This window comes from Melopsittacus undulatus, chromosome 1 (genome assembly GCF_012275295.1).
Source record: "Melopsittacus undulatus isolate bMelUnd1 chromosome 1, bMelUnd1.mat.Z, whole genome shotgun sequence".
Classification (NCBI taxonomy): Eukaryota; Metazoa; Chordata; class Aves; order Psittaciformes; family Psittaculidae; genus Melopsittacus; species Melopsittacus undulatus.
The window spans coordinates 23535655-23563020 of NC_047527.1; the positions used below are offsets into that span (position 1 = coordinate 23535655).

Sequence of the window (27366 nt, forward strand, 5' to 3'; positions counted from 1 at the left end):
TGCTTTTTTTTTTAAGCAAGAACCATTGAAATGGCTGGAGATTGGAACTAGATCATCTTAAGGCCCTTTCCAACCCTAACTATTCTATGATTCTATAAATACTGAACTGGAGCGCATAGCCATTGTAGAACACACTTTGGATCATGCCATAGGAATGCTACTGCTGTAAATTCCACTACTCTAAAAAACATTAAATAAACCATCCAGTTATTTCATGATCATCTGCAAACTGAGACCCATGAAAATTAAACCCATGTGTATGCATAGTATAGTCTGGCACTCACATAGTTGCTGATTATAGGAATTCAATGTTTACAATTCACATTCTTTCCCACACTCTTTTTTCTGAATTGAAGGAAAAAGTCATTTGGTCTTACCATAATATAATTTAGACTGTTGAGGGCAGGACTGCTCCTTTGTGAAAGAAGCAAAATCCAAGCATGAGAGACCAATCCCAGCTTTAACCAAGAGATGATGGAAACACAAGAAGATCCAGTCCAAATTCATCATCATGGCCTGACTTCATGAACAAAGATTTAGGAAGGGCTTTACCCACACTTACTACAAGCACACTGATGACTAAAAAGGCCAATGTGGGATAGGCAAATCTATCTGCAAAAAAACACAGCAAAAGGTCTCCTTGGGTGGTATAGGCAGGGCGCAGTTCTTTCTATGTTGCTTTTTCTTCTTGAGACTAATTTTGTGTGTGTTCTCAAAGGAGACAACAGCATTGTGTATGGTGTGTCTCCAAGTATCCTGATTGGAGGCCAAGGTGGACCACTGATAGTAGTCAATGTGGCCAAGACTGAGGTATTTTTTCAGGGAGTCCTTATATCTCTTCTCTGGGGCACTTCTCTTGTGGCAACTGGTGGCAAGTTCACAGTAAAACACAATCTTAGGGAGGCAGTGATCCTTCATCCTAGAGATGTGCCCTGCCCAGCGCAGCTGTGATTTCATCAGTATGGCCTCAATACTGGTGACCCCTGCTTGTTCACGGACAGTAACATTTGACACATAGTCAGTCCAATGGATGTTTAGAATTGTATGGAGGCAGCACTGATGAAAACATTTGAGGAGTCACAGGTGATGGCAGCAGAGCTTTTGGAAAACTCTAAAAGAGTCTGGTGCTATAAACACCTGAAGCACAAAGATTAGTGTCTATAGAGCCATTGTACTGTCTACTCTTTTATATGGGTCTGAATCATGGGTTATCTACCTCCATCACCTGCACCTCCTCCAACAGTCCAAATTAAAGACATAGGAAGGAGCTGGAAATAAAAATGATCCTCAACATTTCCAAAGTCCTTTGAGATAACCATGACTTGGAATAAACTTCAGAATATGAAGGAACTTGATGAATTTTGCTGAGCAGCTGTCCAGAGTGAACAGAGAGTGAAAAACACACTATGGAAGACTTAGGCAGGATCTGCTTTTCATGTTCTGGAGATGCATAGCAAACTGTACATTGCCAAATGCAATAGCATGTCTGAAATCCTCCAGAAAACAGAAAAAAACCCAAGTACTTCTGCCAGACATGACTAGGGTTCTAGAGCCATCCTTGCAGTTTATGCATACAACTCTCATGTACAGGAAGGTTATTGGCCTGATTGGTGCCATGATGTAAATCAGGATTCAAAAAAGATAACGAAGAAAAGCCCTTCTCAGCAAGGCAGAAAGTTCCAGTATTCAAGGCCTGTAGAGAGAAGGAACCAAGGAAGAAAGAGAAAGCCATGCTTCTCTAAATAGAGACATCAGACTAGTGCCAACAGTAGAGGAGCAATCAACAGTTCACAATAGGTTTTGGATATAAAACAACTGGAAACTGCTGATGTGGAAACTGTGGCAGCACTGGAAGCCAAAGCAAAGTGTTTCTGATACGCAGTGACACCTTTATACTGGCAGAAGTTTACTTGCCAATAGCCAGTCTTGCAGTTCTTCTACAGGAAGTCTCATTTCTTCTATAAGAAAGTCTATCATGAGACCATCTTGCAACTCTGCTCTCCCATCCAACAGTAAAACCAAGAAAGAATAATGAAGACAAGATTTATCCTGTACAGTAGAGAAACTTCAGAAGGCATAATGTAACTGTTCATGTGATCAGATCTGCTGCTCCAAAATAATAAATTACAGCAAAACCTTAGAGTGCACTGTAGGCTGTTCAGGAACTGCTGAACTGTCAGCATGAAGTTACATAGAATAAAATGTAATAGCTTCTAAAGGCAGGATATAATCATTTCCTATGTGTTGCAGGTACAGACAAACACACACACTGGTCACATGGGTTGATTTACTGAGTCATTGCAAAATACAATACTTTGCAATCAATACAGAGCAAGTCTATTCAAAAACTATTAAATACATGGTAACATCTGTGTCCTCTTGTGATAAAGTAAAAAATATCAAAGTTTTAGCAGCTGGAACATCAAATTATAATCTTTACAGAAGAGTAACAAAAGCACTGGTTGAAATCACACTCCAAATATTATTTTGATGTGGTTCATGATCTATGCAGCAACTTTAATACTGGAATCCAGCACTCAAGCCTATCTCTGGTTCACTGTACACCTGCATTTTTAAATTTTCCATTTTTATTTAATACACTATTTAAAGTTCCTGTCACTACCTCTGCTTACACCACACTGCCCTGAATTAGCCTCCCCTTCAATGACTGACATCACTGATGGCCAGCCTCTGGAGGGCCAATTCAGATCTCTCCATAACAGCCGGGGAGATCACTAGAGGACAGAGAAAGGGAAGAACATCAGAAGAAGGAAAGCAGGAATGCGAGGCTGTGAAAGAACAAGTAATTAAAAACACAACAGTGCATCCATGACTATTACAAAACACTGTTCACGCAGTAGAACCCATACATGGATGCTTGTTGCTAAGTGATTTGTCATTATAGGTGTTACACACACATAGAGTTCAGCAATAGCGCAGTACATGATAAAATTGAGATCACTAATTTTACAGCAGTGATCAAAAGCACTTTTCCAATGCCTGGCAGTGCAAAGCTCACATCCAAAATGATGGGGCTGCAAACACAGTTTTCAGTCAGTGGAGGACTTGTGAAAACACATGAGAATTCCAGCCAGAACTGCTGACAGAGGACATAAAGGACCATTTTCCAAGCAGCACTTGAATAGTTTGAGTTTCCCCTCTCCCTGGCCATCTCTTTTAAAGTAGCAAAAAAACCCAAACCAATACAAAATAACTCCCCCCCCAAAAAAAACAAACCCCAAAAATCAACCAAAAGAAACCAACCAAACATAAAAAAATTAAAGTAAAAAGATTTCATGGGAAATATTTTTAAAGGTGTTGTCAAACAACATTTCTTCAAGGCCAAGCTGTTGTAGCAGTATACAGAAGTCAGCTTCCAACAAGATGACACTTCACATTTGCCTTCCAATATTTTTAGGGTGCAGTTCAGCAGTGTGAGCACCAGGTTTGCATTTACAAAACGTGTGCTTGTCCCCTCAGGCAAGTAGATATTGTACTTCAGTATGTGCTTACACATGTAAGCTTTGTATACATAGTTTGTGTTTATAACCTTGCAAGTACAAAACAGGCTCTCACCTTTGAAAACCACAGTATTTAAGATACCTAAACCATTAGACTTCCAATCTCTTCCTTTGGTATTGAATCAATAGAAAATTTACAATGCCATTCTTCAGTCTTACACAGACTGAGTTATTAACCAACAAAATTAAAAAGTAACAAGTCTCAGTATGCAAAGGAATCTACAAATACATTCATCAATATGCAGTACATTACAAATAAGGAATTGTTATAGTATGAATGAAAACCAAGTAGCTGTAGGAAAGCTTGAAAGTCTTCCTAAGATATCTGCTCATGTAACAGATGTTTAATGTCACTGTAGCAACAAGATATAGCAGCTTCTACTGTGTTACTTCTTAAGTTGTACACTTTATGCCTGATTGGAAAGGGGGGTGGGAAATGAAGGGTCTCTGAGGGGTTCAGCAGCAACCCTTAAGTGCATTGAAAACACTGATAATCTGTGGCACACAGGAATTAATGGTTACACAGGATACTTTTTTTGTATTTACAGTATTATACACTTGCATAAAGTCTCTGCTGCAGTTTCATTTTTTTTAGTACTTAGCTTGTGGCAAATAACAATAATATTAACTCAAAGAAAAAGGCAATCCCATTTTCTTATGAAGACTAAGTGATTAATGGGTATTACTTATCTTTGCTTAAGCTATCTACCCCTCTGAACCCCATAAATCCCAAAATCTAATTGGCACAAAAACCCTTGAATAACTTAATACAGGAACTGATGGCTCTTGATTGTTAACCTCGACTTATCATCAAGCTCCTTGCTGGAGAATTATCCACTTTGCTAACATGTCACAGTTAATACATTAAAAAATAATTAAAAAAAACCCAAACCAAAACAACAAACCTCTCCCAAAAAAACTAAACACAAAAACCCCTGCAAGAAAGACTGACTTTGCTGTTGGATTTCTGACTGCATGATAGGAAAAACCAAAGCAATGGGGTATATCACAGTAATATCATGCTGCCTCTCAGACACCAAAGACTACAGCAAGCCTTCACAAATAATTATGCTTACGGAAGTAGCAAGCAAATCAGCTTCAGCAAAAAACTGCCTTATCACCAGGCTCAGTAAGACATCAGAGCCTTCAAAGCAGTTTCTGACACCAGTCTAAGGACATCGGGATTTCTGGTTCCAGTTAAGGCAAAGGCAAATAGAGGGGAATGGGAAGAAACATTGTATCTAATATGGCACAGCTGAAAAAATGATGTAAAGTAAAGGTGGAAAAAACTGAAGGACATGACAGATCCATCTCTGAGGGCAGGAGGCATGGCCCTCTGTTCTGCAACAGGGTTTTATGCAAGTATTTTAAAACCTTGAAAGAAATTAAATGTGTAACAATCAAGTAGAAGGACAATGCAGAACAAAAGAACTGTGTTCAAAGATTTCACATGCTTTGAAAGAAATCTGTACCCATTCCTTCATTGGTAAAATCTCATCACCAGGTCTAAAGAGCCTTTACATAAAAGCAAGCAGACAGAGAGAAGTATGGAAATTTTAAATACTTACTAACTGTTGTATAGAAAAATTTAGTTGTGAGACTGAGAAAGAAGGGCAGAGTTGCTTTCAGTTAAAGGATTGCATACACTTCTAGAAAACAACAGAAATATAGTAAACCAAACCAAATCAAATCAACTATGCCAACTGACTATCAGTTTACTAGCCTTTAAGTCCTCAACTAAGATATTAAAAATGCACTTGCAACACCTGAACACAAAACAGGGTGTACCTGCTATGACAAAATTACTTTCCTTTCCAGCACACTCTTCATTAGCTTTTGGTGCCACATGCTGAAGAAACTAGATTTAAATCAGTGAATGGCAAGTGTCAGCAGGCAATGATCACCACTACACTGGTGGCTCCAACCTGATCATCCTTTTTCTCCAACACGTCCTTCCTTTAATCTTTAAATTTAAAAATCAATCTTCGGTTTGGAAATTCAGAGCCATGTCTGATTTTCTTTGTCACTTCTGGTCACACTGTAGGGTATCTTCAGAAACCATTCTTACTTCTTGCCAATTCCATTCGTCACTTTTGATTTGGAGTGGCGATTTCTCCTTCTAGATGAATGGCTTTCACTGTTGACTGAGTGTTTTGGTAGACAATTGTCAGCACCTGCTGAAAGAGAAACATTATTTTTTTTACTATATATTTTACGCTGTGGAGCTGTTGTCCAAAACACAGTGAGGCCATCTAAAGCTACAGTGTTTACAAGTATGGATTTCAAGCTAATGCAAACTGCTTGATACTCACACTCCATCTAGTGGCCTATTTTTTTACAAAAATTCTTTAGACTTCTGTAAAATTCTTCCTCCAAAATAAAAATAAAAGTGGAAGTTTGCTGTAGCAGGATACAGTGCTGAAGCACCCTCCATGTTAAATGACATCAGTAATTAAGCCTCCATATTTTTATTACTTGCAGGTGCTACTATCAGAAATTAAAAACTATGGAAGCGAGGTCACAAATTCTTGTAAGATTACATTTCTTGTTTTCAGTTTTTCATGTGGTTTGGAAGGGACCTTCAAGATCATCTGTTTCCAACCCCCCTGCCATGGACAGGGACTCCTTCCATTAGACCAGGCTGCACAGTTTCATCCAACCTGGTCTTAAACACTATCACAGCTTCTCTGGGCAACCTGTGCCAATGTCTCACCCACCCTCATAGTAGAGCTTCCTAATGTCTAATCTAAATTTGCCCTCTTTCACTTTAATACTATTCCCCTTGCCCTATCATTACATGTGCTTGTAAAAACACCCTCTCCAGATTTTTTGTATGCCCCCTTAGGTATTGGAAAACTGTTATAAGTTCTCCCCCCTAATTTTTCTCTTCTCCAGCCTGAACAAGCTCAACTCTTCTGTTTGACTCTGAGAAAAGAGAGAGACAATGGGGACCGAAACAAGAATTCAGGAGGAAAAGATGAAAGAGGCTGAAGTTTGTAGTTAATAAGTAACAGAAAATCATAAAGATTTACTTGGCCTAAGTTCTCTGGCATGGGGGGGGAGGGGGGTGTGGAAATCAAGTTCAAGTAATTTTCCTCCAAAGTACAAAATCCACAGATTTACTACACTGAGAATAAATGTCAGGCTCCAGAAAAAACATGTATGAAATAGAAAGCAGCTATGCTGTAGGTGCTTTTCAAGGCTATGATGAATAAGAAATTGTTTGTAATGATACAAACACATGAAGCATAAACTCTGAGAAATAACTTCCATGTGAGAATCCTGATAATTGTTCAATAATTAAGACCACATTATAGAGTTAATGGAGGAGGCAGATAACTTACCTTTCCTACACTAGAGGTCAGTTAAGTCAGAAAAGTAGGCTGCTTTTGCTGTTTGTGACCATCAGCAGTACATTGACTAGACAAGTGTCAGTTAAGAACACAATCTCCAGGGCACATTCTTGACCATTTCTTAACAAGCAGGAACAAAAGCACAATTCATATTCATGTTTCAAATCAAACATACAATGTTCAGAGAAAAAAAAACTGTCCACAACAGTTATGAAATGCATAATAGCCTAACAAGAATGGCTTGGAATAACAGCAGAAAAATTCAGCTGCTTCATTAAAAAATAAATACATTTCTAAGAGTTAGAAGAGAAAAAGCTGCAAAGCAGAATAGCTCTGCAGATGATAGATCTGTATAGCTCCTGCAGGGATGTTTAAATAGGTCTAGTTGTCTGCAAGGTAAGTTTCTCAAGCCTCATTTCCTAGTGTTGAGTCTTAACACTACCACTTCAAGAATATAGGAGCAAAAGTGTTAATACCTTTACTGAATTTAGAATGAAGCCAGGAAGCATCTGGACTGTATGGGCTGTCTTCACTTTCTGATAATGTCTGCAAAAACAAGGACGCACGTCATCGGGATGCTGATGGCTCCTGTGATCAGCACTTCTCCTGTTTGCAATTAGACTTGTAAACTTAAACGGTGACAGAAGTCCTCATAAAACATTCAGCCAGTACATAGGACTTTTTGCTTTCTAGTTGAAAGGTACAACATAGAGGATACAATAAGAACTCACCACCTGCCATGTGATTTCTTATGTAACCAAGTATTCTTAATATTCCCCTAGCATTTCACCTGTACAATGGGAACATTAGCTAACCATTCATCATAGAATCATAGAACAGTTAGGATTGGAAAGGACCTTAAGATCATCTAGTTCCAACCCCCCTGCCATGGGCAGGGACACCTCACACTAAACCATATCACCCAAGGCTTCATCCAACCTGGCCTTGAACACTGCCAGGGACGGAGCATTCACTACCTCCCTGGGCAACCCATTCCAGTGCCTCACCACCCTCACAGTAAAGAATTTCTTCCTTATATCCAGTCTAAACCTCTGCTGTTTAAGTTTCAACCCGTTACCCCTTGTCCTGTCACTACAGTCCCTAATGAAGAGTCCCTCCCCAGCATCCCTGTAGGCCCCCTTCAGATACTGGAAGGCTGCTATGAGGTCTCCAAGCAGCTTTCTCTTCTCCAGGCTGAACAGCCCCAACTTTCTCAGCCTGTCTTCATATGGGAGGTGCTCCAGTCCCCTGATCATCCTCGTGGCCCTCCTCTGGACTTGTTCTAACAGTTCCATGTCCTTTTTATGTTGAGGACACCAGAACTGCACACAATACTCCAAGTGAGGTCTCACGAGAGCAGGGTAGAGGGGCAGGATCACCTCCTTCGACCTGCTGGTCACCTCCTTTTGATGCTGCATCCCTGAAAGCTTTGCTAAAATTACAGCCTCATTTTGAGTAACTAAGAGGACAGCATTCTTTAGAAACCACAGTGTAATTTGGGATCTACCCAAGGCCCTCTGAATTCAGAGTTCTTTCTATTGACTTCAGCTACACTCTAGGCCATCCTGCCCTCACCCTTATTTATACTGGCTCTGGTAAAGAATTCTAATATCTATGAGCTTAGCAGTATTAACTGTGGTATAAAACAAAACTGGGCTTCTTAATAAAGTACCTTTTCTCGGAGGCCATAGTACTCTGCATACCAAACCATGCCATATAAACACAGGAAAGTTGTAAAGGCCTAAACAAGGAAAGAGAACAAATAATCTGTAAATCTTTTTTCCAAATTTTTTGCTGGTTCAAGGTCTCAACAGTCCCTGGAGATTCTACATTTAGAGACTCATGCTCTTTCTCTCTGCATCTTTTGTCAGCATGAGTAACACTCATGCTTCAACTGCAAGGTACACCTACATTCTGCCACCATGGGGTGTGCAGGCCAAGTCTCAGCAAAAGCATGAGAATACATATACACCACCCACACACATGCATTATGGTTCCTGTCTTCACCCTGTACAGTCATCATACAAAGGCACTTGTACATATATTATCAGGAACAACCAGTGTTTGGGAAAAACTAATTCTCCTTCAGGCTGGGTTACATGCTTGGTTTTGTGGTGCTCTGATCTTGGGAAGCAATGCAATACTTTTCTGAAGTTTCAGGAATAAAATTGTCATGCTAAATAAGAGAACCATACAATCTGACTCCCTATCACCTGTTCAAACTGTTCTCAACTAGAAGGGAGTACTTACCTGTCACAGCCTATTATAAATGCCTTATTTTTCACTGATGATTAAAAATGTGTTTGGCATCAGTTACAAGTCTGGCAAGACAGACATTCATTTACTGTTAATGCCCAAAAATGGGTATTTCATGCTGCATTTGCAGTAATTACACTAAAGTACAGGAAGTTGCAGGCTGAGCGAGAATGATTTGCCTGATAAAACAGGGTTCTTTATGTCATTGTAAGACTTCAGTGTGAAACAACATGCATTACTTATTAATGTTATTCATTAACTCCTGTTCCTTTCCAGTGGACACTACAGCAAGTACCACCAAAGTTAACTTCATTCAAACTCACGTTTTATTTCATAAAACACCCTAAAACTAGTGTTTGTTTAATCGTTAAATACTGTTAATATTCTGCTATATGAAGAAATAAGAAAAGTTATTCTAGTCCCTTCAAAGTGTGTTCTAAACAATCTAGCATTTGCTTTTACTAGTACATGCACAGAACAATTTACCAGAATTCCCCCCACAATGATCCCCTGCTGCAATGTTCCAGAGAGGAAACTCTTCAGATGCTTTCAATGCTTTTGCCATGCTTTATGTTTCACATGAGAAATCTCACTTACCACACAGAGAAGCCAAAACACAACATACAGTATTTGTGTTTTGGAAAAAAGATCCTGTCCAAACTTTATGCACACAATAGCTTCAAGGAAAGCAATAACCCTGTGGGTAAATGAAAGACAGAGGAGGGGGTAAAGTGGTTACAAACACTGAGAATTTAACTCACATGTTCACAACCCAGACCACCAACAATAAACAAGCACTACCCTCTACCAAGCACTCCAACACCACCATTAACAGAAAGTCTTTGGGAAATTTATTTTTCTTTCTGTAATTTTCATCAGCATGAACAGCATACAAAAAGTGACCAACTGGCAGTTCACAATTCCATGAGCCTCTGTTTGTCCAGGGAACAAACAGGAGTGCAAGCCAACAGCAGGGATTTCTATTTATACCTACCACTGTGCTTCAGCCCTCAGCAGACATAAATTTCTCTTCTATGCCAAACAACCAACAGACTCCCTGTTGGGAGAACTAGAATTGTACTTTTGAGTATTTCACTACTGGATGTAAATTTACTACAATTCTAAATAGGCTACTTTGCTTAGTTCAGATGTATTTTAGTGAGAAAATTAACATGAAAAAGCATTTCAAATTCTCTGAGAATCCACTCATTTGCTCTGGTTTATGTATAAACTCAGGATCCACACTATAGTAATCAGAGGTTCTCAGGAAAAATCTGAGAGGAAATATTGCAGTATTTACTTTCCTCTTCGGCATTATAAGAATAAAACCAAGTATTTCTGGCTCTCTGCCTGTTACCAGATATGTGCATCTTTTCATGCTCAAAGCTACGGAGGCTTGTTCACCACTTCATACAATAGGTTATGAATCTATCACCTGCCATGGGATATATATTTAATTTGTATAGGTCCTGGACCAAAAAAAAAATATTTTTAACAAATGGAAGTGTAGAAATATGACTGGTGCAGCAAAAGTGTAGAAAATTGACTCTTCTCAAGCTGAAGCAAATCATGAAGTATTAATCTTCTAAAAGTTTAATACTTGTTCAAAAATGCCTTCAAGGTAGCACATACGAACACATGCATGAAACTACTCCTCAAACACAGGCAGGCACACTTAACATCAGGTCAAGTCCTCCAGTCACCCAAACACAACACCACAGGACACATTCTCTACCAGCACTCTCCATGACCAGAGAGCTGTCAAAAATGGCTCTCCTGCTTGGCAGATAGGACCTAGCTCCTTCCATGAAAGAGGGAGGAACAATGTGATGTGTGCATGACTTAACCACTGGTTTTGTAGAGACGGTCCTGGTGAATAATAAATGATGGCTTTCTCTGTATTGTGGAGTCTCCTACGTTGGAGATACTCAAGGCCCGCCTGGACAAGTTCCTGTGTGATGTACTCTAGGTTACCCTGCTCTTGCAGGGGGGTTGGACTAGATGATCTTTCAAGGTCGCTTCCAACCCTTGGGATTCTGTGATACTGCATCATCTAATGTGACTTACAGCACAATGAGTGGGGCCAAAATTAAGAATCACAGAGTTAATGCCTTATTGACCAATACTGCAAGTACACGAGGTGCATATTAGTAAAACTTGAGAGCAGTGTTACTCTACTGGGTCACCAATTATTCTTCTTTCTTGGCTTTATATTATTCTTACTGATCAAGCTGCAGATCAGAAAATTGTTGAACTGAACTCCAGAAGTGGTAATAAACACCATCAGGAGGAAACAAACATACGCTGGCACCATATACTGGAAGGTGTAAAACAATAGGCTACTTTCAACAAGGACTCAAAAAATGATACAACTGTGCTGCATTTATACATTCTTTCAATTGTTCTTGTCAAGAATGCTTAGGTTAAGCATATTGTACAACAGGACAGCTCTTACAGTTAGAGAGGTGGTAAATCAAAAGACGGAAGAATGCTAACAGTGGAAGGTATTAGTGTCCTACTGATGAAGGGTCATGAAAATACTCCATAGAATTAAAGACACTAAGTGTTTATTCAGGCAAAATGGCCTTATAACATCCTAACAGATATTCCTTTTTGAAAGACTTCACCTTAATGAAAATGGCGTAGTTTCCAGCAGAGCTGTTGCACTGGCCTTGTTCATGCCTTGTATCACTGACTGTCCATCTATTGAGAGTGCTGCTACAGTAGCAGCACAGAGCACAGTTTCATACTAATGCAAGACACTAATTTTAATTATTTCCACGGTTAGGCTGTTACAAATCAGTTTGTGCCTTTAGAAGTGTCTTAACACAGCTATGAATATTCTATATAACTGCTTTTAATTGCTTCAGAAATTATATTCTGGGTAATTAAATTTCTGGGAAATCACTACTTTTCCAACAGACAACAGGAACTCCTGGTGTTACTCTGTTTTTTCTGCAGATTAAAGAAATAAGCAGTATCAAGGATAATACTCCATGCACATTTCCACAATTAGATGGGACTATAGATGAATATTCTGTTGAAGTTCTTGTTATGAGATTATGAAGAAATATTTCAGCATCTATTTACTGACATATGTGGCATTAATATGTTCAGCGAGAGCTTTGAACCAAGGATAAGGGTTTCTGCAATACTTTATATGTTTCAGAGCCATAAGGTAAACATTCATCATTTATTTCCCTTTGGTTTCCAAAGGAATACGTGTACACTCTTTTGGATGAAAGAGAAATGTATCTTTCTTAATGCAGAACTTGAAAATTCTTCCCCCAGAATTAAAAAATTTTTTACAATACATCTTCTATAAAACTCTAAAATTACCATCTATAGTTGAGAAAATTTCCTTTTTCATATAAACATCTCAATTCCTAAATTGTTTACAGATTTCAGTAACATGCCTATTCAAACATCGCTCTCCAAAATATTAGTACAGTTGATCTGCAACTACTAAGATGTTTTTGCACAAACAGAGCAAGGTTATTTGATTCCGATTGTAAATTAAGTAGTAATATTTACTGTGCAATTAATTAGTTACCTTCAGTACTAAAAGCACGATCCATACCAAACCCAGAAAGACAGGCTACTCTGCCATACTCACTTCAAAAAGTCCTTTTTTTAAGGAGTGTGTATTTTACAGACTCTCTTTAGGAATCATAATGCGTGTTTTGAGGTGCGGGATCCTTCTTAAGTAAGGAGTTTTAGGCTTACAGAAACTACTATCAACTCCTACACAGCATCAGTAAAACTAGACAAGAACAGAGTTACTACCTTTTGTATGTAAATGGATGTTACAGTTCTGAGTTTAATACAGTAAGGAAGGTGGTAAGTCAATGAAAGAGGTTGAATATACAAGCCCAGTCAAACCCAAGAAGACGTGTCGCCTTGGCCAGGGTACATTAAAGCAAGAGAAGAAACCTCTTCAATTACACTGCAGTATGCTCTGCTCTCATCTCAACTGAATGTTAAGAAAGGGATATACTTTACCATGGTGCAGTGCACATGGAAACAAGCCTTCCATCCCAGCACCATTCCTAAAAACTTTGTAACATTCCAAAGACTATCAGTAACAGTAAGGTAAGTTTGCCCAGAGCACTGTCTCTAAACTAGATCGAAGTATTTAAATGGCTCATCGAAATGCTATTCCAGCTAAAACAGTACTAGATTCTTTTATTAAACATGAAAATGGTTCAGACAATTCTGGAAATAAAATATACGCTAATCTTGACAAAGAATTAAATGGCTGGTTTTATTTAGAATAACTGCCATCAGAAATTAGCTTCTTGAATAGTTTCTTAAAATACATATTTCTTTTTCTTTAAGATGTGATTTAGGATCTTGTATGTTGTTTTCTCTTTTGTAAGCTTCCAAGCCCTAAATCGAAAGGGACACTTCTACGCAGCTTTATTTACAAGAAGCTTTTATAATGCTGCAATAGCATATGCTTCAGGTTTCCAGAACAGTAAGTTTTAGTCAAGCCATCTGGAAAAGGAAGATCTCACCAGAAGTAATTATGCAAACTCTTCATTTAAAGGTCTCCTCCAAGAGATATGTTGAAAGATACTGTAGGTAAACGTTGTTAATAGTATTATTCCTTTCTCTCTTTGAGAATAGAAATAGGTGATAACTATGGTTTGTTTCACTGTCTCCTGTTGTGATTCCACTAACAGTGGCAATGCCCACTTTGATAGCCAGGTAAACACTGCTCTGATGACAGGCAAGTGGTAGAAGCAAAAGCTTTATCCTTCTCACCTGACTGAGAATATGGGCAGCAAAGCCAATGCTACTTTGAAAGAGCCTAGCTTTATCCAGCAGTTTCTAGTTCTTCCTTCTGTTCTTCTCCTTACTCATTCCATCATTTCCCATGTTATACCTCCAAATCCAGAATTTTCCTTTCCTCTGAACTTGCAAAAATAAAAAAAAAAAAAAAAAAGAAAAATCTCTCCATACTGTTCCTTTACACTAAAAACAACACAAGGCAAGGACTGGCTTCATGCAAAGCCTGTTCCTGTGCTGGACTCACACCTAACATTTGTCCAAATGTTTTAAGAATGCAGCAAGAACACTTACCCAAACACCCAGCACTGAGTTCCCACCCTCTTGCACTGTGTATCTGTGAGGTATGCATAGTATTGCCTGAGAAAGGAAACGAGAAAGTTCTTCAGTGAAGTTGAAAGTCCCCAGAGGATTTACATTTGGAAAACAGGTTTATGTTACAAATGTATCTACACTGAAAATGAAGTGCTGATGGTTAAAATCATATGCACTCATGCTGGATGTTTACCAGATGGCTTCAACTCTAGTAGAACCTATTATTGCATAGATCAAATAGCTCGAAACAACACAAAATCCTGAGAGCAAGGACTGGGAAAGCATCCAAACTAGTAAGCTAACAAAGCTATATATTTGTCTCCAGCCTCTCCACTGAATCTCCAATTCTTCTGGACAAAGTGCAACATCTTTGGAAGAATTAAGAGAATTCCCCACTTCTTCTAGTTTTTAACTTATTAACAATTGCATTTTCTTGAGTTGCAAGTTTGAATCTTGAAAGAAACCGAATATAGCTATTCCATGTCCTGGGTGAGTGGTCAAACCACTGTCATGTTTTCCTCTCAGTAACAGAAAAGAATTTCTCACTAATTTGAAATCAGTCTGCAGACCATTCTGCTCTGTTCTTTATGCTCCTGAATTTTAGGATCTTAGAGGGGGGAATTTCAAAGAAGCGAAACCAAAGTTGCTCTTCTCAGTCTCTGATTTCCAACAACAGATAAGAAAGACAAGTATTATTAATCCAACAATAAAGGGATTGTTTAAGAATAAAGACTTCAACAGAATGGCAAGTGCCATTAAATACTTAAAAGCTCACCCATAAGGGTGCTTTAAGGATGTTTAAAGTGATTTAATTAACAGTATGAAATCATTGCACACAACTTCATTAAGCCTAACATTAACAGCTGTATTTTGGGAATACACCAATGCATGATTGTCATTTAACTGTTCGAAGTAACATCACTTTACTCATGAATGATAAATTCCCTGGCTCTAACTTCAGCACTGTGTGCATTCTATCTACCTCCAGCTACGTCAAAAGACAAAAAATGACAACTCTGCTAACAATGTGAAATACTGTGCATGACTAAAAGCAGGTTAATGTTTTTATAAAACTATTAACACTGCATATATACATGTTCTGTTACATGACAATATTTTCAGTAGACAAACAGAATAAGCAACTCAGAAGAATCAACAACTCCTGTTTTTCCTCATCTACATTTTTGTGAGCACCTGATTCATCATCTTGGGTATTTTCACATGCAGATCTCAAGGATAAGATATGCAGCTAACTCACAAAACAGGGAGATGATATACAAACAGAAGATAGAACAGGATGATTCTGCATCCCTATGGAAACATATGTTTATACACATTATACCTTATTAATTTACTTGTCAGAAAATACACTTTACTGAAAAGCAATGACTGTTTTGCTTTTTTGTGGTAGCAAAAGCATAGATTTCTTGAAATGTGCTGTACTTATCCACAAACTATATGCAGTTCTTGGGTGCCTAGAAGTCAGGCTACTTCAAGCTGAAGAACAAACAACATGGCAACAAAATTACCTCACAGTGGGTGCTGTAATGATTCCTATGAAGAGAATTCTCCCCCAGCTTAAAGGGTGGCTTGCTTGGAACACAAAGATATGTTTCAGAAAGAATGTGTTCAACTCAGTCAGCTAGGGAAAAGAAAAAAAGTTAGCCTATAGCATACAAGTTACGTGCAGATATTAATATGGAAACTAAAATACAGAAGGAAAACTATTTATGGTCTACTATAGCCCTGCTGGTTAGATCAAGGATTCCTGCTCTAGGACTAGCAAGGAATACACCAGTAAAATAAAGAATCTTCCCCTAGACACCTCTGTGAAAGTATTCACTCTCTTTCCAGAAACTCATTAAGGGACCAGACACTAAATCAGGGTAAATAACTGAGGCAAATTTGGTAGAGAAGAGAGCATTAAATGGAAAAAAACAAAAAACCTACAACAATAACAAAAAAACCCAATAATTTAAAAAAAAACCCAAAACAAAACACCACCACAACAAAAAAAAGTGTATCAAACACTTCCAATTCAGCAAACTAAAAATACATTTTAGTGAAGACTGCTAGTATTCGCATGGCCAAAACAGTTGAGACATTTTGTAGTCTTACTAGATCAAGGCCAGAGTTCTAAATATCAGTGATCCATCCAACAGTCAACAGGAAAGAAAAACAACAACCAACCCAAAAAATACCCGAAACATAAACACACCAAAATAAAAACCCACACAAGCAAACCAAACAAAAAATTAGCCCACCCTAAAACCCCACTGTATAGCAGTTCTTAAAACTGCATCAATTGCAAAGAGCAATCTGATGACCATGACAGCAATCTGTAACATTTGGAATTTTTTCTCCCACAGATTCTGTAATTACACTTCTGAACTATCGTGTAACTCCTGTGAACAATCCTCTGACCAATTCTGTATTATCAATTCATTTATCTGTGTATTTCAATGACAGACATACACTGCATTAAAGTGTCTTCTGGCCAAACACAGCCAGTAAGTAACTGAGCTGATAGCAGCTTTGATTTCACAGAATTTCTTACCTGCCAAATGATCATGAAAAGGTAGATTCCAGCCACTCTTTGAAATGAAGACTTAGGGTCAAACCAGCGGACATAGGTCCAGCTGGCTGGTGTGAACTGTAATACAGCTCTTTTGATTTTCCCTGTGGTTGTGTGAATGTCCCTAAAAAAAGACAATGGCTGGAGTAAATATGAGGAATATGCGGGGGAGGGAAGGCAATAATCATGGTTTTGGAACAATCACACTGTTCTGCTGGACAGCAGAGATGTTCATAGACACCACAGTGTACCAGACAAGGGTGAATTAAGAAATATAAACTATTAGGCATTTCAGTAAGGGTACACTCCACCCTGAAGTCCACCCTCCTCTACCCTCAGTCAGTAACTGACTACAAAACACCTATCATTCTCCCCATTAAGGGAAGAAACGAGGATTGCAATTCTGCAACTCCTTTGGAAAAAATTAAAGGGTATGTCTTCCTAATCTATGCTGTCATTGCTGGTATACCAAAGGATCTTTGTTCTAGAGCTCACCGACATGAACCCTTCAAAAATCTGTCAGATTCATTATTCATTAATTGTAGGAGGGGCTGGCTCCACAAGTCTGAAAACAGTGCACTTTCAGCACATACAACCCCTGATGCTCTGACATTAGAGGCATGCAAATCTTCTGAGGAGATCTGATAGCACTGTTAAAAGCTAGAAGGCCTTTAAATTCCCTTTTGAAAAGGGATGTGAATGGAAGTTCATCTGGCAGAAGTGTTACTAGTTTTCGGTTTTGGTAACATTAATTCAGATGAGCAGCAGCATCCATAGGATAGGGAATCTAAAAAAAACCTCAAGTTTCCTTTTCTGAAGGAAGATTAGCAGGGCAACAAAAGTCAGTTTTCACCCTGTTATTTCCCTGGCTCTTCTGGACAAAAAAAAAAAATATATATATATATATATATATATTTGGATTTGATATTATACTTGTGCTCCTTTAGGCTAGTAGGATCTCAGATAATGGGGAACCTTCTCATCCTTAAGATCTGTGTTTATTCGGTGAAAAAAAAAGAAAAAACACCAAAAGGGCACCAGCAAAAGCTTCTTATTCTGTACAGCTCCTGTTCGTATTAAAGATCAAAAAATACACACATGCATGTAAAAGAATGGCAGGAAAAATTATTTCACAAAGACAGTAAAGACTAGTCCTGCCATATTCTGCTGCTTTAATTTTTCACTGAAGAGGGATCAACAACTCTGATGAAAATGCAGGAAAATTGAATTGAGACTAAAGGCTGAATGGTTCTCAGAACAATTAACAAACTTGTGAGAAAAGCAAGCAGTACAGAAGTTCATGTAGGATACAAATTTGGAAGCCAAGACTTGAGCTCCTTTTCCATCCCCCAAAGCAATATCCTTTGGCTTTGTACTTGATCTGTTTCATCCATACCATTGGTAACATGCAGATAACTATCCCTGCCACCAACCTGCAGGGAAGGCAGGAGAGGGACGCGAAAAACTACACATGAAACTGGACAGCTAGGAACTACATTTAGTAGGCCACAAGCTGTGGCCCTTTTACACAACAAATGCTGGTTTATTTCGCAATTACTCCATTTGTTTTAGAGTCAGCAATGGAGTAGGACAATTCACAGCAAAGGTACAATCAGCCTGATTATTCTTCTGCAATAACAGCTAGTGCTGACAAGACTGCCACCCTAATGCCTCATCAAGGTGAGCCCAAATCTAGTTTTAAAATATCATATAATGAGAAAACAAAGTTTTTGTTCACTGCCTTCTTCAAAGTTTTACTTGTACAAAATGAGCTGAAAATGCAAATAGTTTTATTACTTCATATTTTCATTTGGCATTCATGCTTGTAACTCAAATTGCAATGCAAAATTATATATACATAACCATATTTACAAATATATGCTGCACAGTAGCATTACTATGAGATAGATTTTTTTAAATATAAAATAAATCTACAGCACTGCCAGCACATGTGGATGCATGCCCCCTCTACACCACAGAGCACTGTAGATATGCAAAGAAGGAGGTCTATTTCCCAAGGAAATTAATTTAATATTATAACATTAAACATAATGTTTATTTTAATTTAGACCTACTTGAAGCTTGCCCAGTGATAGGTCCTCATCTCCAAGAAACGACAAACTACCATGCCCAACCAGATGCCACCCCCGTTACAAAGCAGGATGTCCAAAATGACTTGATCCCACCAGCATTCAGCAAAATTAGGCAGAAGGTGCATGAAGAAGAGCTACAGAATACAGCAAAAAGATTCTAGGTGAGGAACAGTACAGAATTCATACAAATTCACTTTTTTAGTACACATTCAAAAATCAGCTTTTCAGTACATGTCATACTTCAAGGACATGACCCACAATCACTGAAATTTGATGGGCACCCTTCCATTAACTTCAGAAGGCCTTGAATTGAACCACAAAAGACATTAGAGGCTTCCTTCTCACTGTTCCCTGTTGGGGCTATGTGTACATAAGGATATCAGGCAGCACTTGGCCTCTCAAAAGATGATACAAAAAACATTCATAGAAATGCATGAAACAAGCAAAACTACTACATTCCCTGGGGAAGAAGGTGTTCTGTGCTGAATTGAAGAGCATCTTTGGTTTATTCTAGCTAAATAGTTTTAAGGATGTTTTCTAAACCAGCAACAAGATGCAATAAGTAAAATGAATGCATTTGTAACAACTGTCAGTATTAAGCATATTGGAGTTCAGGGCGCTTAAGACTTGTTTTATTTCAAAATTCTTTCATTTACTATTTTTAGGAAATTGAGTGACTGTATACAAATTGAGACATCACCAATATTTCAGATACTACAAGCTTTGCTGCTATACTTGATTCAGAATGGCTAGAGTTTAAGGAGATATTCCTGCTTGGTCTATGTTAAGCACTAATGATGAAGGTACTCACATGATTAAGATACTGGAAAATAAGCTAGAAATTAACCAACATCAGATTTTAAAGCTGACACCAATCGGACATTCAGTTTCTTAAGTGTTTCCCTGGAAAGTTCACAAATCATTTACCTTTGAAGAAATCTGTTTCTTTCTGAATACCGCTATGAGGCATTAGTAAGGCAATTAAATGTATTTATAGATACATTTGATGACTTCACACTTCTATAGCACGAAGAACAAGTGGCCAGAGTTAAGGCAAGATGTAAACATGATCTACTGAGAGGTAGCAATGGATTCAGCACCTCTCATTATCCTTGAAGAGAAAATAATATTCTCTATTCTACAGGGAAAATCACAACAACCAAAAAATTGAAAAAATTAGCTGTGGACTGGATATCAAGACAGCCATATATTAAAGCAGTCCCCTTGGAATCCTCAAGGAGATGCTTAACAAAACACAGAGCAAAATAATGAATACACTTACTTCCAGAAAAACAGTACCATTTTTGTCATTTAACGTACATACACCATGTCTGTGGGACATTATTGTTATGACTTTGTAATAAAGTATCTTTTGTTAACAGATGTATAAAGATACTAAAAAAAACCCCAAACAAACAACCCAGATCCAGGAAAAGGAACAAGGTTTTCTGTAAACAGGAATGAATACTGGACCATGGACTGATATAGGCCATGACAGTTTCTGTGAAAACTCTTGCAAGTTTATCAAAGCAACTCAGTTTTCTTTGACAAAGCAATGGAAATTTCAGCCTGTAGAAAAGAAAATCTGACTTTCTCTTCATGCCCCAAGCTACACAATGTTGCTGATTATCTTGCTACAGTTTCCCTTTCATATTTAAAACTAATTTTATCTGAAAGGGTCAGTAGGCTACAAATCTCAATCTGCAATAATCCAGACAAACCCATCAAAAATTATAGATAATAAGGCAGCAAATACCAGCACTGAGGTGTTAGCCAGACCATCTCTAAGGTGCTGTTTTCTCAGAATGAGACACCAAGGTCTGCCTGTATCCCAAATTCAATCTGATAGCATGGAGCATGAGCCAAGTGTCCCATTTCAGAACAGGTGGTCAGCTGAAATCCATTAATGTTAACAGGAGATGCATAGCTAAATCCCTGCGTAACTGCCCTGATAACTTCTGCAGGTTTCCAATGACTCTCCTGAATTAACTAATTCATTAAAAATCCATCTGAGTAGTGATAACCTCTCTATATGTTGAACCTTACCCAACACACTGTCTGTTCCAATAAGCTGATTTTCAACAACAGGGAATACTAGACACCCCATGCGGTGTCAAATTGAAGATGATGGTTGTGTGATGATCAACTGAATGGTAAGACTGCATGTGAAACAAATACAAATTTATTCTTTTCCAGAGGGAAAAAATAAGTACAATAACCAGCAAAGTTGTTTTTTGTGGATGGGTACTTGTGAAATTCCAACCTTAAGCAGTTTCAAAATAGCTCAGAAAACAGCATAACCTTCAATATCACAGAATAAAAATGTGTTTTGAAAAGGAACTCATCGCACCAGTATTTGCAAACTCAGAAGACTTTATACAACTAAATCCTTACCTGTGCTTCTGACTGATAAATGCCTTGTCAGATGAGCCAAGCATTCTCAAGACAGCAGGCTCTATAGAAAACTATGATTTTAAAGATCAAATTCATTTACACCTACGCTTATTGTGACAGGTTAGACCATGCTGTCCCAAAAGCAGAGTCTAAATTGGATTTGTAATTTTTTTCCTCTGAATTGCCCAATCAAAAAATTCACTGAAATTAAACTTTTTTATAGAAATGTATCATCTGGTCTGACATGACACATATTCTACTAATCAAGCTCTAGGTTACACGCAAACAAAAATAATCAGAGTAATAATTAATCAGCTTGAATTCTGAAAACAAGGTCTAACAATAGGAACCACTAGTCCAAGTAACAGTTAATTGACTGAAGCAAGTCAAGTATTTCTTCTTTGGGGTTTTTTAAATCCAAAATAGGATTTGAAAGTGCCAACAGTCAAATTACTCACACAGCTGCTTAGGAGAACTGCAGTAAAGCTTGATAGTGGTTCTCCAAACCATGGTACAATAGGCTACACTATGTGTGAACTAGCTTAGATCTAGGTCTAGTAAAAAACTCACATTTTTATGTCAATGAACACGACTTAACTAGTCTTGGGGGGTACAATTTAACAAAAGAAGGGCTATAAGCTCAGGCCTCATGACAGAAAACAACACACTGAATGATGTCTTGCCATTCCACGTAGACTTCTGCTCATAGGTCCTCACACCTTCCTTGGTGATCTCTCAACTGCCCTGTACTTGACAGTATGCATGTCTACACACAGCAGTTAACACTGTTGTATTTGAGATAAGGAGATCATAACAGTAGATCACAGATACTGAACGTGAAAAAGGAGAACAATTGCTCTGAGTCAGGGAATATTAATCAACATCTTAAGTACCATGGGTATCGAATCTGTTGACTCCCAGAACAACAGAAAACCATATTATGGGTGACACTAATAGGCTGCCCTAGACTTCCCTCCTATTCAAGTAGTAGTAAATCACCTAAACCTCAGTTTGCTGTTGTCCAATAACACAACTGCATCAACTGCCCAGCATCTGGTTTATAAGGCTTAAAATGTAAATCTGTGACCAAGAACTAGCAATTTGTCCTTCCAGTAACATTCACACTTTGCCAAGAACAAGTCTCACACATTTACTTCCAATTAAGATAAATGTGTGGCCTACCTCAGTGAGCTCCCAGGTGATGCTAATAGTCCAGCACAGCCCATAGCTGCGGATCAGCAAAGCCTTCATAGCCCAGCCCCAGAAATGCCCAAAAGCAAATATATCAAAGTGGCTGAGAATTCTCTCCCAGGTGATGACATGACAGTTCACAGCATACTCCTGTTAATGGAAAAAAAAACCAACTAAAAATCACCTCAATCAGCTGGCAGGTTCATAAGCACTAGAATTAAGAAAATTCTTTCCATCCAGTGCAACAAGCCTGAAATTATAAGAGTATTAAAATTAGCATTATTCTGCTTTCTTGTCCTTCTAAATTTTCTAGAGGAGAGAGTTTAAACTCTCCTCAGAGGGAAAGGAAAACTTTCAGTATCAAGACTCAGTATCACCACAGTTACAGCTCTAATTTAAAGATAGACCTTGGTGCCTGAAGGAACATGCATTTCTAATGTGACAGAAGAGCAGCAGAAGCAATAAAATTAACACTAATAAAACGAGTAGTGTCACTCATAACACTAAATAACGGTAACACTTAGTGGTAATGCTAAATAACGAGTGGTGTTCCTCAAGGATCGGTGTTGGGACCGGTCTTGTTCAACATCTTTGTCAGTGACATAGACACTGGGACTGAGTGCACCCTCAGCAAGTTCTGATGACACCAAGCTGTGTGGTTTGGTTGATATGCTGGAGGGAAGGAATGCCATCCAGAGGGACCTTGACAGGCTTGTGAGGTGGGCTGATGCCAACCTCATGAAGTTTAACCATGACAAGTGCAAGGTCCTACACCTGGGTCGGAGCAATCCCAGGAACAGCTACAGGTTGGGCAAAAAGGAAATTCAGAGCAGCTCTGTGGAGAAGGATTTGGGGGTGTTGGTTGGTGAGAAAATGAACATGAGCCGGCTTCAGTATGTGCATTTGCAGCCTAGAAAGCCAACCATATCCTGGGCTGCATCAAAAGCAGCGTGACCAGCAGGTCGAAGGAGGTGATTCTGCCCCTCTACCCTGCTCTCGTGAGACCTCACTTGGAGTACTGTGTGCAGTTCTGGTGTCCTCAACATAAAAAGGACATGGAACTGTTGGAACAGGTCCAGAGGAGGGCCATGAGGATGATCAGGGGACTGGAACACCTCCCATATGAAGACAGGCTGAGAAAGATGGGGATGTTCAGCCTGAAGAAGAGAAGGCTGCGTAGAGACCTCGTAGCAGCCTTCCAGTATCTGAAGGGGGGCTACAGGGATGCTGGGGAGGGACTCTTCATTAGGGACTGTAGTGAAAGGACAAGGGGTAACGGGCTCAAACTTAAACAGGGAAGGTTTAGATTGGATATAAGGAAGAAATTCTTTACTGTTAGGGTGGTGAGGTACTGGAATGGGTTGCCCAGGGAGGTAGTGAATGCTCCATCCCTGGCAGTGTTCAAAGCCACGTTGGACGAGGCCTTACGTGGCACAGCTTAGTGTGAGGTGTTCCTGTCCACGGCAGGGAGGTTGGATGCAGATGATCATAAGGTCCTTTCCAAGCCTAGCTATTCTATGATTCTAAAACCAGCAAACAACTTTCCAGAAACAGTTATTTGCTTTGTGGGTCTTGATTTGACACAACCACCTTCCTCCATTTTCATGCTGTCTGGTGTTCAGAGGTGGCTCACAAGTGGCTAATCCTCACCAGTTTGGAATGCTATGTTACTCATCTCATTGTTCACTTGAGTATCTTTTGTGTTCTATTTTCCTCACGAAAGCAATTTCCCAGACCACATTCTGAGAGAAAGTTCAGTTACATGGCTGAATTAGTTAATTAAATATATAAAATTATAGAGAACTTGCAACTGTTTTGTCACAGATGAGAGGCAAATTCCTTAAGAATATAAATATTTTGGCCATCCACAACAAAGGAAATGCTTTCTCTTGCCATGTTGTACAGCAAGTGCTAGAAACCACTGCCAAACAACAAAAAAATCTCTATGCCAACAGGAGACTGCATCTGTGAGGTTCTGTCTTGTCACTGGGCACAAACTGAACTATTACCAACTGGAAATAAAAATTTAAAAAAAAACAAAACAAAACCAAAAAAAAACAACCAACCCCCCCCCCCCCAAAAAAAACACAAACAACAAACCCAAAAATGCCTCTGCTCTCCAACATTCCTAAAATGTACATTGCCACCTGCAGGTGACAACAAAGCACTGCTTACTTAGTGTTGTTAACAGATACTCTTTCAGACCAGAACTATTGCTAATCGTTCACAAATGAACCACGACCAAGTTGAAAAAGGCATGGCAGAGTAAGGCTTAAATCCTGGTCTCCCTAAAGAGAAAAATGCACAATTTTACACAAATACTACTTTAGTCCCACTGTGCTTGTGCTCTCTGAAGTGAAATCATGGTATTGCTTCTCATACATGCCAGTGCTGCTGGTCGTTCAGAGAAAGCTGTGTCACCTGTCCTGAGGACAGCAAAGCTGCCACTTTAGTACATGTACCCCAAAATGTCTAAACCTGGCTCATTTCCCAGCATGAGAAGCACAGAATTCACGAAGGAAGGCACAGGCTCTTAGCTACACCATGATATCTGAAACTCTAATGAGTGAGTAACAGCAAGGTTACTATAAAAGTAAGCTTTTCTTCAAGGCTTTTGCTTTTTTGTTCTTATTTTTACTGGTGCTTTTACCCTCTCTATCTCATCTTTCCAGCTGTGGCTCTGCCAGACAGTGAAATGCACTGAACTTTCTCCTATACTCAAGCAACTTTGCCAGCCCTGTACAAGAAACCAAGCTGCAGCCTTCACTGTAGGTACGCTTTAAAAATTTGCTCAAACTTAAGGACAGTATCAGGATTGCAAAGTACTACAGAGCAAGTTTCTGCTGACTACAACAGTACTGTGGTTGTGTGCCAGTAGTAATATTAGTCCTCCCCTGACTTGAATCTATTTATTTCTAACTTAAATGACAGGAGAGCCAGGTGAATCTGACCTACCAAGACTCCTCAGCTCAGCTCCCTTTTGTTGCTCAGCAACATCACCAAACACCACACTCAAGCTCCATTTCGCAATGTGTCCTCCCACAACCTTAAGAGCAGGCTGCCCACACCTCACCACCACACATCTCCTGCAGGACAGAAATTCACAGCCCTATTCTGGATGCTGGAGTTGTACAAAATGTACTGCTGAGGTACAACCCTTGAAGTATCCAAAGTTTTCCAGGTGAGGAGCCTGAATGTAGCCCTATCAATCAACTTATATAAGCTTGCTGCACTGTAAAGTTTTCCATTCCTGCTAGAGCGGGAGTTTGCAGCCACTGCTGACTAGGTGCTGTGCAGTAGTTTGCATATGCAGAAAATTGTTATTTGCCAAAGAAAAACAATCAGTGTATTTCCTTACTCTTGAGGCATGAGTCTGATAACAGCACTCTCATCTCTTCATGCAGTAATCCTCTCCTGCTTGGTGCTCAACTGCTCACACCCTCTTCTGCCTGTCTCCCCAAATACCTCACATGCTCTTCCCAGGTCTCCTTTTACTGCCTCAAATCCCTGTGCTAGTGTCCTCACCTGAAAAACAACGTTCTCTGTATTAAAAACTCCTTGCAAGCTGCTCAGCAGGCAGAAGAACAAGCCTGGCTTTCCATGCCACTCCAGATCATGGTCTGTGGAAGTAGTTCCCCCAATGGTAACAGCACCAGTGCTTAGCTAGTGACTGGAAGGAAGGCAGGAGAGCCCTGCAGTTGCTCTGCCTGGATTTCCCTGTTCTCAGTAGCATGACAATAATGTACTAAGGTCAGAGCAATAAGGAAAGATCAAAGTTCTTTAAGTGCAGCACTGAGGCATCAAAAAAAACCCCAACTGATCTGGGACACACACACACCATACTGGCCTTATTTAGATACTACCTTGCTAAGTCTATTTTCAGTATCCAGGCTCATGTTTATTGTTTAAAGGAATCCAAAGCCACCCCAGTTCAAACGCATCTCACACTCCCAACTGTACACTCACCTGTATTAGAAAAAAAATACAGAGAAGACCATTTTTCACACAAATTGATTATAATGTAAATAAATAGGCTCATTGACTCTGTCAAGTATAAGCACAAACTTGTACTGCTTATGCCACCAAATTCATATTTATACCTTCCCAGTCACTCAAAATATGCCTAAAATAGCCAAAATGTTCAATAAGGTGGCATGGGTACATACCATAATATCTGCTTCCCTTGTGGCATATCGAAGATTAGGATCCAGCCAGTACATCACTGCTTTTACCTGCTCAAAGTTAAGGAAGAGCACGAATACCAGGAACAGAAAATAGAGCACACTGAGACCTGCAAAAAAGACTCAGCTTTAAAATCATGTTCACTCACAGGGCCCCCCTGGGACACGCAGTCTGAAAAGCTGCTATCAAACTGTTGCTCTATACGTGCCCAGTTTGCACAGATGAGTTTTCTACGTATGGCAGCTAGTTGCAAAAAAGCTTAAGAAACATAAGTCAGATGGTAATCTCTGAACACTCAGCCCCTTCACATCACCTCCTGTTTCAAGTGACATAATATATGCTCAACTGCATGAACCCAATCCAAACATAGTCTAATTAGTTAAAACACAAGCACTACAAGGCTATGATCAGGAAACTCTTTATTAAGGGACATATTAAGACTCAGGACTTAGATTAGCTCTGTCCCTTTAAGTATTCTTGGTCTCACTAATGCAGGTCCCTAAGCCTACATGCAGAGTTCAACACAAAGATCAATGTAATAATTCCATGTGGCAATTCTGACCTATGCTGGCAATAAAGATTACTTATAAACTAATGCAGTTTGAGTTACTTTTGTAAGCTAGAAAATTTGCTGCTTGAAGCTTTTAAAGGTAAAGATTATTATTATTTGTTTTCACACCGTTATAAATTACAAA

General features: G+C 39.0%; 1 protein-coding gene across 2 annotated transcripts in view; it reads right to left on the reverse strand.

The window, feature by feature from the left end:
* Positions 1–2267: 2267 nt before the first annotated feature.
* Positions 2268–27366, reverse strand: part of PTDSS1 (phosphatidylserine synthase 1) — a 33367-nt gene continuing 8268 nt past the window's right edge. The window contains exons 4-13 of one of the 2 annotated variants that reach the window (XM_005150877.3): positions 26656–26780; positions 22481–22639; positions 18887–19038; positions 16794–16935; positions 15766–15878; positions 14216–14281; positions 9728–9827; positions 8547–8615; positions 7351–7420; positions 2268–5695 (exon numbers count right to left, since the gene is read on the reverse strand). In XM_005150877.3, coding sequence (XP_005150934.1) covers positions 5586–5695; positions 7351–7420; positions 8547–8615; positions 9728–9827; positions 14216–14281; positions 15766–15878; positions 16794–16935; positions 18887–19038; positions 22481–22639; positions 26656–26780 — 1106 coding nt within the window. In that variant the 3' untranslated portion in view covers positions 2268–5585. Of the gene's footprint in view, positions 5699–7350; positions 7421–8546; positions 8616–9727; positions 9828–14215; positions 14282–15765; positions 15879–16793; positions 16936–18886; positions 19039–22480; positions 22640–26655; positions 26781–27366 lie in introns of both variants that reach the window. The other variant, XM_005150876.3, reaches the window with a different exon arrangement.